At 37.4% G+C, this 15,193-nt stretch overlaps 1 protein-coding gene across 2 annotated transcripts in view; it reads right to left on the bottom strand.

Annotated features, from left to right (window-relative positions):
- adam12 (ADAM metallopeptidase domain 12) overlaps nt 1-15,193 on the bottom strand; it is a 163,975-nt gene that overhangs the window by 85,320 nt on the left and 63,462 nt on the right. For both annotated transcript variants that reach the window (XM_067429688.1, XM_067429689.1), the window contains one exon: nt 9,041-9,119. In XM_067429688.1, coding sequence (XP_067285789.1) covers nt 9,041-9,119 — 79 coding nt within the window. The remainder of the gene's footprint in view (nt 1-9,040; nt 9,120-15,193) is intronic.

Below are 15,193 nucleotides of genomic sequence, written 5' to 3'. Positions count from 1 at the left end.
TTTGAAAGCTGAGGAAAATGGGTCGTTCAAGACATTGTTCAGAAGAACAGCGTACTTTGATTAAAAAGTTGATTAGAGAGGGGAAAACCTATAAAGAGGTGCAAAAAATGATAGGCTGTTCAGCTAAAATGATCTCCAATGCCTTAAAATGGAGAGCAAAACCAGAGAGACGTGGAAGAAAACGGAAGACAACCATCAAAATGGATAGAAGAATAACCAGAATGGCAAAGGCTCAGCCAATGATCACCTCCAGGATGATCAAAGACAGTCTGGAGTTACCTGTAAGTACTGTGACAGTTAGAAGACGTCTGTGTGAAGCTAATCTATTTTCAAGAATCCCCCGCAAAGTCCCTCTGTTAAAAAAAGGGCATGTGCAGAAGAGGTTACAATTTGCCAAAGAACACATCAACTGGCCTAAAGAGAAATGGAGGAACATTTTGTGGACTGATGAGAGTAAAATTGTTCTTTTTGGGTCCAAGGGCCACAGGCAGTTTGTGAGACGACCCCCAAACTCTGAATTCAAGCCACAGTACACAGTGAAGACAGTGAAGCATGGAGGTGCAAGCATCATGATATGGGCATGTTTCTCCTACTATGGTGTTGGGCCTATTTATCGCATACCAGGGATCATGGATCAGTTTGCATATGTTAAAATACTTGAAGAGGTCATGTTGCCCTATGCTGAAGAGGACATGCCCTTGAAACGGTTGTTTCAACAAGACAATGACCCAAAACACACTAGTAAACGGGCAAAGTCTTGGTTCCAAACCAACAAAATGAATGTAATGGAGTGGCCAGCCCAATCTCCAGACCTTAATCCAATTGAGAACTTGTGGGGTGATATCAAAAATGCTGTTTCTGAAGCAAAACCAAGAAATGTGAATGAATTGTGGAATGTTGTTAAAGAATCATGGAGTGGAATAACAGCTGAGAGGTGCCACAAGTTGGTTGACTCCATGCCACACAGATGTCAAGCAGTTTTAAAAAACTGTGGTCATACAACTAAATATTAGTTTAGTGATTCACAGGATTGCTAAATCCCAGAAAAAAAAAATGTTTGTACAAAATAGTTTTGAGTTTGTACAGTCAAAGGTAGACACTGCTATTTTTTTGAACACACCCCTTTCAACTAATTGCCCAATTGCACAGCCTTAAGAGCGTGCATATCATGAATGCTGGGTCTTGTTTGTTTTCTGACAATCTACTGAACCTACTGGTAACTTGTTTGCCACGTAGCAATAAAAAAATATACTAAAAACCTTGATTATTCTGGTTAGTCACATTGTACTGCTATTATTTTGAACAATACTGTGTATATATATATATATATATATATATATATATATATATATATATATATATATATATATATATATATATATATATATATATATATATATATATATATATATATTATCTTTATTTTTTATTTCTCATGCTTTTATTATTTTTCTATGTTTTTTGATTTCCATGTACAGCACATTGGTCAACGATAGTTGTTTTTAATAGTGCTATATAAATAAATTGAAATTTAATTGAAATTAGATTTAAAGTAGAGTCTTAATCCATATATATTTTGGCTAAAAGTGTCTGTCTACAAAATGAATACATGTAAATATAATGTTAATGAATTGTTTCTCAATGCAAATGCTTTTACAATATGCTATGCATTGTATATATATATATATATATATATATATATATATATATATATATATATATATATATATATATATATATATATATATATATATATATATATATATATATATATATACTGTTTTTAGCGACACCGGTGGCTGTAAAGTGAACTATAACCAGCAACTTATTGCTCGTGCTCGCTCTCGCACACAATGTAGAGAGAACATCATTCAATTATTTTTCGTTCAACTTTGCTTAGAAGTAAAACAAGCTGGAAATAGCTTTGCAACAAGAGTTAGGGTAAGTATAACCCTGACAAACATCACTATATTGGCCATGATGCTGAATATGTAAAAATGTGCTGCACGCTTTCCTCTTAATAACAAAATAAACAAAAAAATGAAAACAGAAAACAGCTGTGCAGAAAGCATCTGCGCGATGTGAATATGTTTGCACCAGGGGGCCTATTGCAAAAAACTATAAGGGATTAAGCCGGGATATCTTGGTGATCTTGGCTCAAATTATCCGCTAATATACAGTTATCTTTCGTTATCGTTCTTCATGTGAGTGTGCCTTCAGGATACGTTTAAGGGACAGTGGTGTACTAAATTTTGCATACACTGTAAAAAATTTTGGTTGGTTTTTGTTGGTTTAACTTAAAAAAGTAAGTAACCTGGTTGCCTTAAAATTGTGAGTTTATTGAAATTAAAACTTTGAGTTGATACAATGAAGGAAATTAGTTTAATAAATAGAAACTCAAAATATTATTGTATCTGAACCACATAAAAAAAATTGATAAATCATGAAAATAGCACTATTTGGCATGTTTCACTGCATCATCAGAAATAAAACACACACAATTACCCAATATGCTTACAAAACCTTTTTAATAATATTTTAATAAAGGTTGTCGAATCTCAAAAAATGTTCATTGTATTAACTCAACATTTTAATTTCAATGAACTCAAAAAATTAAGCCAACCAGGTAACTTTTTTTTCTAAATAATTTTTTACAGTGTACAGATGACAAGATATCCCAGCTTAATCCCTTATCGTAGTTTTTTGCAATAGGCCCCAGCTCTGAAATTCACCGGGAGCATGTATAAATGTAACTTGCTTTTGATTTCCCCACGCAAATATTTCTTAAAAAAAATACATATATATATATATATATTTTTATATAAAATATAAAAAACTTCATACTGTAGGCCAAAGTGGAGACATGAACTGTTCATTTTAACAATTTTTAGTTAAGTTATTCAATATAATTCCAAAAAATATATAAATATATTATTACTTGTATCATTATTAATACCAATAACAACAACCATTATCAGTTTATCATTATTAGAAGTCTATTTATTAAGATTAATATTTCCATTGGCCATTTCTTTACGTAAGCTATTAGTAATAAACTAAAGTTGACTTTGGATTTAAAACTCCAGAAGAACATGCACTTTCGGTGTATACACTAGGTTTAACAAATAAAATCTCACGACCTAAAATGAGTTTGACACTTCTGTTCTAAGTCGTCCTTAATCACGTAATATATCTGCGATTTAAGGTGCTGGGCAGCGTCCGACTGGAACTACAGGAGTCCACCATTGAGTCCAAATGGGCCTCCGAGGAGTTCTGCTTATAGGATGAAATAATGGCACCGCACATGAAACCATAAAACAGACTTAATGAAAGGCAGAGGAGGTCTGGGAGAACAGACACACACTGACACACTCCTAAAGTCTTTCTGGAACAGAACACAAGCTCATAACTCCCTACAGCCTGAGTGAATGCACTCCATCTGCCCCAGAGACCCTGGATCCCATCAGATCAGCACAATTCATCCAGTTTACAGTACAAAACATGCCGTTCTGTTGCCTGGTGCACAAATGTTTGGACACAGAAAATAAGACAGTTAAGTAGAATTAGATCAGAGCTGTTAAATGTTGTTTTAGGGCTGGGCGTCTATGATACATCATGCAACAGTAGAAACAAACACAGTGTGTGTGATATATGCACATTATTTACACACAAAAATTATGAAACATAACGAGATGGATGCATCCCGTGTGTGTGTGTGTGTGTGTGTGTGTGTGTGTGTGTGTGTGTGTGTGTGTGTGTGTGTGTGTGTGTGTGTGTGTGACATATGAGGACACAAATGTGTATAATGACATGGGTATGACATAGGTATTGCAAGGAGAGAGTAAATTATGAGGACATTGGCCATGTCCCCACTTTTCAAAAGGCTTATAAATCATACAGGATGAGTTTTTTTGAGAAAATAAAAATGCAGAATGTTTCCTTTGATGGGTAGGTTTAGGGGCAGGGTGTGTGTGCGTGTGTGTGTGTGCGCGTGTGTGTGTGTGTGTGTGTGTGTGTGATGGGTAGGTTTAGGGGCAGGGGCAGTGTAGGGGATAGAACGGTTTGTACGGTATAAAAACCATTACGCCTATGGAGTCCCCATAGGTCACAAAAACAAACGTGTGTGTGTGTGTGTGTGTGTGTGTGTGTGTGTGTGAGTGTGTGTGAGTCTGTGTGAGTCTGTGTGTGTGTGTGTGTGTGTGTGTGTGTGTGTGTGTGTGTGTGTGTGTGTGTGTGTGTGTGTGTGTGTGTGTAACATCAATCTCTGCACTCAGGTTGACAGAGCATTTGTCTTGTTTTGTTCTGTTCATCCCAAATCAGTTAGTGAAGTCCAAATTCAGCACTGCTCCCCCTTGACGACATTCAGATCGAGAAGGGCTGCTGTTTTTGGGTGACCTGCAACTCTTGTTTCCCATCAAAACAAAGCAGGACACATATTGCCTCACACTGTTGAGAAAATCTATGGAATAAGCAGAAAAAGTCACAGTAGTTTATGAAATCTCACCACACGGTGTTGTGAAACACCATATCTAGTGTTCAACTGACCCTTACTGGAGCATAGTGGGAATAATGTTCTTTCTTTCTTTCTTTCTTTCTTTCTTTCTTTCTTTCTTTCTTTCTTTCTTTCTTTCTTTCTTTCTTTCTTTCTTTCTTTCTTTCTTTCTCTTTCTTTCTCTTTCTTTCTTTCTTTCAATATATTTAAACTGTTGCTATGTCACTGAGTGGTTTTACACTGTTACTATGTCATTACTTGGGTGTTCTGAAGGTGATGATACACGGGGAAACTTTTTGAGCAATTGGGGAAACATATTTCTATCTGGATACTTTAGATTGGTCGTGTTCCCTGTGTCTCACCTGGCTGTTCAATAACAGCAACAATGCCCATCAATATTGCCCCATGTTTCATCAACTAAAGGGCCTTTATCCTGTTACTATGCCATTGCTGGGGTGGTCTGAGTTGCTTTAGGCTGTTACTATGTCGTTTGTTGGGGTTACTATGCTGTTGCTAGGTGCTATGACTGCCTTTAGCCTGTTACTATGCTGTTGCTAGGTGCTATGCCTGGCTTTAGCCTGTTACTATGCTGTTGCTGGGGTACTATGCCTGGCTTTAGCCTGTTATTATGCTGTTGCTGGGGTACGATGACTGGCTTTAGCCTGTTACTATGCTGTTGCTGGGGTACGATGACTGGCTTTAGCCTGTTACTATGCTGTTGCTAGGTGCTATGAGCGACTTTAGCTGTTCCTATGCTTTGGTGGGGTGTTCTGAGTTGCTTTAGGCCGTTGCTATGCCCTTGCTGGGGTGGACTGAGTTGCTTTTGACAATCGCTATGCCATTGCTGGGAGCTATGAGTGGCTTTAGACCGTCACTATGCCATTGCTGGGAGCTATGAGTGGCTTTAGACCATCACTATGCCGTTGCTGGGAGATATGAGTGGCTTTAGACCGTCACTATGCCGTTGCTGGGAGCTATGAGTGGCTTTAGACCGTCACTATGCCGTTGCTGGGAGCTATGAGTGGCTTTAGAACCAGCAGCCATATCACCCTGTAGCCCAAGACTGGTTTCCCACTGAAGCTAAGCAGAGCTGAGCCTGGTCAGTACCTGGATGGGAGACCAACTGGGAAAACCAGGTAGCTGCTGGTAGAGGTGTTAGTGAGGCCAGCAGGGGGCGCTCACCTTGTGGTCTGTGTGGGTCCTAACACCCCAGTAGTGATGGGGACGCTATACTGACAAAGAGCACCGTCTTTCGGATGAGACGTTAAACCGAGGTCCTGACTCTCCGTGGTCATTAAAAATCCCAGGATGTCTTTCGGAAAAAGAGTAGGGGTGTAACCCCGGCATCCTGGCCAAATTTGCCCATTGGCCTCTGTCCATCATGGCCTCCTAATCATCCCCCTATTCTGATTGGCTTCATCACTCGGTCTTCTCTCCACCAATCAGCTGGTATGTGGTGAGCGTTCTGGCGCAATATGGCTGCCGTCGCATCATCCAGGTGGATGCTGCACATTGGTGGTGGTTGAGGAGATTCCCCCATTCAATGTAAAGCGCTTTGAGTGCCTTGAAAAGCGCTATATAAATCAAACGCATTATTATTATTATTATTATTATTATTATTTAGACCGTCACTATGCCGTTGCTGGGAGCTATGAGTGGCTTTAGACCGTCACTATGCCGTTGCTGGTTATTGTCTGAGTGGCTTTAGACCGTCACTATGCCGTTGCTGGTTAGTGTCTGAGTGGCTTTAGACCGTCACTATGCCGTTGCTGGGGAGTGTCTGAGTGGCTTTAGACCGTCACTATGCCGTTGCTGGGGAGTGTCTGAGTGGCTTTAGACCGTCACTATGCCGTTGCTGGGAGCTATGAGTGGCTTTAGACCGTCACTATGCCGTTGCTGGGGAGGTCTGAGTGGCTTTAGACCGTCACTATGCCGTTGCTGGGAGCTATGAGTGGCTTTAGACCATCACTATGCCGTTGCTGGGGAGGTCTGAGTGGCTTTAGACCGTCACTATGCCGTTGCTGGGGAGGTCTGAGTGGCTTTAGACCGTCACTATGCCGTTGCTGGGAGCTATGAGTGGCTTTAGACCGTCACTATGCCGTTGCTGGGAGCTATGAGTGGCTTTAGACCGTCACTATGCCGTTGCTGGGGAGGTCTGAGTGGCTTTAGACTGGTGCAATGCCACATTACAGCTCTTCTCAGTAAGACTTGAGAAATATTTAGGACTAGTAACTTGCTAAAATTCAATACAATGGGTTAAAGGTTTGTTCAAATCACTAAATTAAACTATGAGCAATAGTAATTATATAATTGCTTTGTCTACTTTCCTTATCTATTTTCTTTTTTGTTTTTATAGGATTTCTGATAGCATACATGTGTTTTCTTTTCATAAAGTGTTTTGGCTCAAATAGTCTGGCAGGGAAACTGGTGGTCCACTGGAGAGCAGATTGAGGAAGACGGGGTCAGTGATTCAGAGATGCTCAGAGGTTTGGACTTACATGCCTTCTGGACTCAATGTGTCTGCTGCGCTGACTAGAAATCTGAGCTGCAATCAAACTCTTAAAACACACAGAGGTGCATCATGGGTGGTTTCTGCTCTCCTGGTGGCCCTCGTTTGACCGCCTTTCCTCTAAAACTGTTGACAAAAAATCATCCAGCAATCGCTGAGGGCGGAGATCAGTGATACTATGGGATCTTAACTGCACGTCTGGTTTAGGTAAAATAGATGGTCTGAAACACACACAGGCAGGAAAGAAATGTAGGCTTTGTGTCAATTATGAGTTTAAAATATATGCTTTTAACTACTCAGGCGATGTCTCAAACATTACACACACACACACAATCTATATAATTTTAACATGTGATCACACCAATAAAGTTTTCAAAAATAATGGTTGAATTCAAAAACTTCTTCTGTAGGGCCCAGCTATCGAATATTTTGAACTTACAGCTCTGAAAAAAATGTAGAGACCACTTAACATTGATTTTTCTATGTTAAGTGGTCTCTTATTTTGCTGTATGTTTAAAGGTTAATCAACATTTCTCATGGTTCATTTGCCATCTTGGAACAATTAATTCCAAAGTTTCTTGCAATATGAAGTTGCATTCTCTGTGAAGGATACATGTGATGCTGTCTTAAAATGGGATGCAAACCTAGCAAAAAAGACTAAAGAAGTAACAGAGGCTACATTTTTGCAGGGGTGGTAAGTAATCAAGTAAAAATACTTTGATACTTTACTTAAGTATTTTTTTCGGGGATCTGTACTTTACTTGAGTATATTTTATTTGCATCTACTTTTACTCTTACTCCACTACAATATTAAAGGCAAAGTTGACTTTTTACTCCAATACATTTCCCCATGCCATATTAAGTATTTATTACAGTTGATTTCCAAACCGGTCTGGTCAGTCATGGATGATCCAGTCGGGTATAGACTTGGAAAAGCTGACAAGTCAGGTTTGCCACACTAACGTTAGCTCAGTGTTTCCCCAACTTTTTTATTTTGCGGCACACAATTTACTATGAAAACATCAGTAACATTTTACAATACAGGTGCACTATTATAATTCATGCCTAATGCACAGATAATCATGAGTTAATGTATTACTAATTAAGAACTAAACCATTTATTAATGATTACTGCATCAGCAACTAATGAACATTCTCTATGATTAATAGATTAAGTAATATATGAATTGCTATTAATTAAATATGACATCATTAATTCCCTAATAACATATTACATTAACTAATAATGTAAATTCATGGATTCAAAGCCACGCATTCCGACTCTCAGTTGTTTAATTCATCATTAATCATAACAATTGGCAAAATATAGTATGACTTTACTTGTTGAGGCACATGACTATTAACTAATTGTTACGTAATATGTCATTGTGGTTATGGCTTTAGAATTAATTTTGAATTAGTTAATAGTATCTTGCTCCTCATCTGTTTTATGGAGCTAATGTTATGGAACATGTCTATTTTAAGTTTAACCCCTATACTGCGTTAAGGTGCTTCATTGTCTCTTATTAATTGCAAATCTAACAAATTCTTAATTGCAGTATCTAATCTTATCATTTGTTCAATTAAAGCATTGCATATCAGTCCCAAAAGATTTTATCTGCTTAATTATTGATAGTTACAGTTAATTTGAATATTTACTCTTTACTTTCGGTACTTGAGTACATTTTAAATCGGATACTTTTGTACTTTTACTCAAGTGATGTTTGAATGGAGGACTTCCTACTTTTACTGGAGTATTTTTTTATTTAGGTATATATACTTTCACTCGAGTATAACTTTTGAGTACTTTTACCACCTCTGCATTTTTGTAAGGGGAATTATTTAAAAATGTCTTAAGACATTACACCAATTCCACCTGATTAAGCAACACAGACTAACCAAGAGTTTTCTGACAAACATCAACCCACCAGCTCAAATTAAACACTTTTCCAAGGAGAATAACAGGGGTTTGTTACAGGAAGTGCACAGTGCGTAGGGTTAAAACCGGGTAGAAAAAGAGTGGTTGCTTGTAATCTTACCGTGACATTCGGAAAGGTGGTGACGGCACTTCCATCCTCCAGGTAGTGTGTTTCTGTGTAATGACTAGCAAACAACCCTCTGCAACACAAACACACAAACAAGTTACAGTCACTCATTCCCTCAAGTCATTTTACTTTAAAATTAAAGGGATATTTCACTTTGAAATTAAATGTTGATATGTTTTAGCTTACCTCATGGGCATCCGAGATGTAGGAGTATTTGTTTCCCCAGTAGTTTCAATTTTGATCATTTTAGGTCAAACCGTTCTTGTCTGTGCCTCACATAATGCAGGTCTATGGTCACCACCTCATAGAGCATACACAGAGAAGTCCAAATAAAACAATCCCCCATCGTAAGTACACACTGATGGCCTAAGACACGAAACGAGCGGTTTGTGTGAGAAAACCAACAGTATTTATATCGTTTTTACCTCTTGTACACCACAGGAAACACGCACACGCGCCCTCGGATCAGTCGGACGTAGTGGTGTACAAGAGGTAAAACCGATATAAATACTGTTGGTTTTCTCACACAAACCGCTCGTTTCGTGTCTTAGGCCATCAGTGTGTACTTACGATGGGGGATTGTTTCATTTGGACTTCTCTGTGTGTGCTCTTTGAGGTGGTGACCATAGACCTGCATTATGTGAGGCACAGACAAGAACGGTTTGACCTAAAATGATCAAAATTGAAACTACTGGGGAAACAAATACTCCTACATCTCGGATGCCCATGAGGTAAGCTAAAACATATCAACATTTAATTACAAAGTGAACTATCCCTTTAAGTATTTATTTTCTTTGACTTGGTTTTCCTGGTATATTGTTTGTCTTCAAAACCTTCTCCTCTCTGAAACAAAAGTAATTTTTTAGCTGGCATCACTAAAATGAAGTTCCAATCAAGCCCAGTTTCACTCAGATATGCTTTACATTATAAAAGTAAGAAACCAAGCATCTTGATCCTCCTTTTTTCCATATAATCCGATCAGCAGCAAATGATCACGGATCAAAGACGGGCTACAGAGATCCCCTCAGCCTGTGAAAGGATGCCCTAATTCTCTCTCTTTTCCTCTCTTTCCCTGCTGAGATAATGTTCTGATCAGACCATTACCAACATCTGCACTCGATTGGCCCTCGTGCAGCTGTGCTTTCTTAACCAGAACGTGCCCGAGAGAAAGTGACAAACTCATGAAGACGATTACAGCACTGCTGACTCAGAGAACAACAACCTCCCTGAAAACAAACTTCTGACAGTATAAAGTCCTGTTCACTTCATTACGCCAGTTAACTTTTCCAGGAAGAGACTGTAAATGTTTGGGACGGGTTAATCTAAAATTGAAGACACCACACTAAAAATCTGTTCAGTTTGTGGTCTGTGTGTAGTCATGCTGTAGAATAAAATGTGAACGTCATTCTGATAACTGCATACTATACGAATCACACTACTCTTCAACTTCCCGGATAAATTTGTTGATCTCTTCTCACCAAACTTCACCCTAACTCGAATTAGATGATCTTAAAGCTGACTTTGTGTGCAGGAAATCGATGAAAACCTTGCAGTGAATTTACAATGAAATATGAATGTTTTCAAGAAACACTTTAAGTTAAAAATTGCTTTTAAAATCTAAGAAAACATTTGCTCTGTACTGAACCCTCAAAGAACTAGAAAATGAATTTAATTGATTTTTTAAAAAGTTTAGACAGATCTTATTATTGAATGTAAATGTCTAATGCATTGTTTTGACAGCAGGAAAATTACTTTCTGATTGATGTTTATTATAAAACCGATATTTCCTCTCCTCCAGTACTGAATGCTGATTGGTCACTACATTATTACATCTGTGCTTACATAGAGTACTGTTAAAAAGTTTAGGGTTGCAAAAAAATATTTAGTATATAAGTAATTTTGTGAAATATTATTTGAATTTAGATTGTTTGAATATACATTAAACAATTATTTATTCCTGTGACACAAAGCTGAATTTTCAGCATCATTACTTCAGTCACATAATCCTTCAGAAATCATTATAATCTGCTGATTCGGTGCTGAAAAAAACATGTCTGATTATTGTCAATGTTGAAAACTTTTGTGCTGCCTCATATTTTTGTGAAAACCACAGAGGTGGACAAAGTACATGTGGAGAGGGGGGCGTGGTTCAGCGAGGTCTGCAGCGGGAGAGAGAGCCGCGGGACGAGCGGTAAGTGAGTGGGTTGGAAGCAGATTAATAACACCTGTCTCTTGTTTCAGTAATGGGCGCGGAGAGGGTATATAACATCGGTGGAACTGGAGACCAGGAAGAGAGAGAGTCGGACGGTTGATGCCAGAGACACTGAGACTGAGAAACCGGAAGCCGGAAGTGCTGACCCGGAAGTGATTATTGTTGTTTTGAGTTTGGACGGAAGTCACACGCTGAGTGTGCAGTTGGTTATTGATATACAAATAAAAGAGAAAGCATCAACCGTCCAGCCGACCCCCGTGTCCTCTTCCTTCCTCACACATACGAACTTTGTTACAGTACACAACTCTATTACTTAACGTAAAAGTAAAAGTACTACTGGTCAAATATTACTCTGTTACAAGTGAAAGTTGTAAAAACTGATTTTTACTTGAGTAAAAGTACAGAAGTATTTGTTTTCAAAAGTACTTAAGTAGAAAAGAAAATATCGTTTTTTATGCCAACACATTATTTTATTATTGATGTATAAATGCACATTATGCCATCATGGTTTAAGCCAGTCAGTGATGCTCAATCTGACATACTAACATATGACTACCTTAAACTCATTTAAATACTTGTATATAAGTTACAAAGCTCTTTATAAAGCTGCTGTCACTTTAAGGCCGAATGCACGGATCCAATACACTGATACACATCTGATATTCTCCCAACTTTACTCTTCTCTTTCTCCCAGACGTTTATATTTTTAATATTTTATTAGACATGCACCAATTGTATGCCAACTAAACTAATCTTGATTTTTTTTTTTAACTGAAACATACTTTCAAAGTATGGCTATGGGTACTAGTACACTTTTGCCTAAGAACAGTCTACTTCCATTTTGCTATGAACGGATCAGTGTTCAAAAAAAGTTGGGGAAATGTATATGACTATAAGTGTGATTCCTGATAGACTGTCTGAAACAACTACAACACAAAACCTTTTAAAGAAGGAAAAAATCATCCACCGACTTTCAGTGCTACAACAGAAACGACTTTCGACCTAGATAGAAATGTAGTGAAGTAAAAGTCATACGTTTCCAGAAAAAATAATACTCCAGTAAAGTACAGATACTCAAAAAGTGTACTTAAGTACAGTACTCAAGTAAATTTACTAAGTTACTGTCCACCTTTGGAAAACCAGGATAAAAAAAAAATCATTTTTAATTTCATTATTGATTGAATAAAGAAGTTCAAAAGAACAGCATTTACTTAAAATATGACTCTTTTGAAACATTATGTATTTTCTGTCATTTCTATTCGAATGCATCTTTGCTGCATATAATTAATTAAAAAGAGAAATCTTCCTGAACCAAACTTTTGAGTGCACTTGATTTATCTACACTCTTAGAAGAAAAGGTTCTATCGGTGCTACCTCCTTGGAACATTTACATTTATGCATTTAGCCGATGCTTTTATCCAAAGCGACTTACAACTCAGGAGTACAGGAAGCGATCCGTTAAGAAGAGGCAAAGAAACGCAAAAGTAAATTTAAAAATACCAAAATTTGTATACTACTTAGAGTAGCAAAAAATGGAAAAAAGGGAAGAAGAAAAGAGAAATAGAGGAGGAAGAGTTTATTTTAATTTTTTTATGATAAGATTAAGTGCTAATGGAAGAGATTAGTTTTTTGAACCCCTAAAAGGTTCTCTATAGAACCCTTTTTAAATGCCAAAAGGGTTCATTCTTGTCTTTATAGAACCTTTTTAGCATTAAAGGTTCTTCAGAGTTGAGTAAGAACCCTATGGTTCTATATAGAACCCCAATGAACCTAATGAAGTGTACTCGACTCCAAATAATCTTTTATTCTAAAAAGGTTCTATAATGACATGAATGAACCCTTTTGGCACTTAAAAAGGGTTCTATATAGAACCTTTTAGGTGTTCCAAATACGTAGCACCAATAGAACCTTTTCTTCTAAGAGTGTACTGCGATCAGATACCAATCATTAAATTCAATTTAAGGAATAAGTCAAGGAATATTTAATCTTCTTAATGAATTTACTTGTGTTTGTGATCTTAATATTCATATTATGCATTTTGCATTATGTATTTTTTCAGCACTTGAGGCCATGTGAATTTAGGATTTTTAAAAAGGTTGCAGGAACTCAGCCGTGACTTATTCATACTGCAGCTCGGCTTCGTGTCTCTTTTATTGCTTAATTATAATGGAAGGATGTTTAATTGGTCTCACCTCGCACTGTTCACGGCTTACAGGGCTTCACATAGTAAATGAGATTAACAACACATGTAACTACAAAACAGCATTTGGCAGTGGTGTCTAAAAAACCAGGAAGAGACGAGATGTCTTGAAATCTTCCATGTGATCACAGATGTTCTGACAGATGTTGCTCCTCTGATTACTCTTTTACAAGCACAGAGTCTTGAAGGAGCAGCAAAGCAATCTGAGGGCCGAGCCGTGGCCATTATGATTCCCTCAGCTGGGTTTTGGAAGCATATGTTTGAGGCAGGAAGGTCAACTTAACATACGCTTGATCGCCCACAGACGCTGGAGACTGCGAAGGCCAAAAATAGGATTTATCCTTTTTTTTAAGCACTGTTTTGAGTGTTTTAGCTTCGCAAAAAATATTTAGAAATCATGAATTTTGTTCAGGGTTTAACTTCCATGACTTTTCTATGACTTTTCCAGTCATTTGTAAGGGGTTTTAAAAGGATTTTATAGAGAAAGCGCTCACATAGAATAAAAAAAGAAAGCCAATAGAATTTTAGTAAAATGTAACTAGATAAAACTAATATACTGTAGAACCTTTTAAGACTTGTCAAGGACTGGAAATCTCTATTTTACAATTTTCAATGACCATTGGACTATGCAGTGCATTTTCATTAAAATAAACATATAATACCATCCATAAACTACTAAACAAAAACTATACCGAATCAATCAATAATGTTTTTAAACCATTAAACTAAAGAGGCCAATAAAGCCAATGTGTGTGTGTGCACTTCATAATGGAAGATTTATTCATGTAGCAGATGCATTTATTCAAATCAGCTTACAACTGAGGAAAAAGCAAACATATTAATCATCAGAAAAAAACGTCCAAAATCAGCAAGAGAAATATTAAATGACCGGTATTCTGCATTTACAAATGGAAAACTTCACTACTATTAGCAGACCATCTTACGGTCATCTGCCAGACCTAATACCAGTTTGTCTTGGAATATAGTCACATGGACCACTTTTATGGTACTTGTTTGACTTTTGAGGGGCTTTCAGTGTTTCTCACACCACTGGAATTTCCTTTTTAGTGTGCAACACTATCACATCGTCGTTAGATCCAGCCCAACTCCTCATTAAAGCTCATTAGATCATCATATGGCATCATCCTTGAGAAGGTCTATTATGAAAAACATGAAAATGGCTAAAAGAGAGGTTAAAAATTACAAACAACCAAAAAATATTACTATGTTTCTGTGGCCATTTTCTAATTTATTTTTCAATTATTCACACGAGCAGAGACCAAACAGAGCGAAAGATTACAAAGGAGAAAAAAAAAGAGAAATAATTGTACCTTTCATGCTGCGGAAAGACGGCTGCAGCAAAGCCACAAGAAGAAAAAAACTAATCAAATCATCAGTCACTAGGGGAAAAGACACAGCACGGCGCTGTTGTTTCCCCTGGTCACTTAATGCTTTGTGTTCTCGCAAGATAGAAAACTAGAAAGGGACATGACAGGAGTGGACAGGAAAAAAACAATGGCAGAGGTTTCAATTTTTCGACGCCCTCATGTCATTTAAACCTGAATGCTGTTAATCTTTCTCTACACAGTCGTCCATACTTTATAGTTATTGCATCTGTCAACCTCCAAAAAAAAAAACATCTTAAAACCATTATAATATAAAACAATGAGTGTAATATTTCTAGTCTTTCTATATCTGATGATGGATGGATGGATGGATGGATGGATGGATGGAT

The sequence above is a fragment of the Pseudorasbora parva genome, chromosome 21 (genome assembly GCF_024679245.1).
Source record: "Pseudorasbora parva isolate DD20220531a chromosome 21, ASM2467924v1, whole genome shotgun sequence".
Taxonomy (NCBI): Eukaryota; Metazoa; Chordata; class Actinopteri; order Cypriniformes; family Gobionidae; genus Pseudorasbora; species Pseudorasbora parva.
The sequence above is the reverse complement of the archived record's forward strand: the minus strand, read 5'-3'. Positions and strand labels throughout refer to the sequence as shown.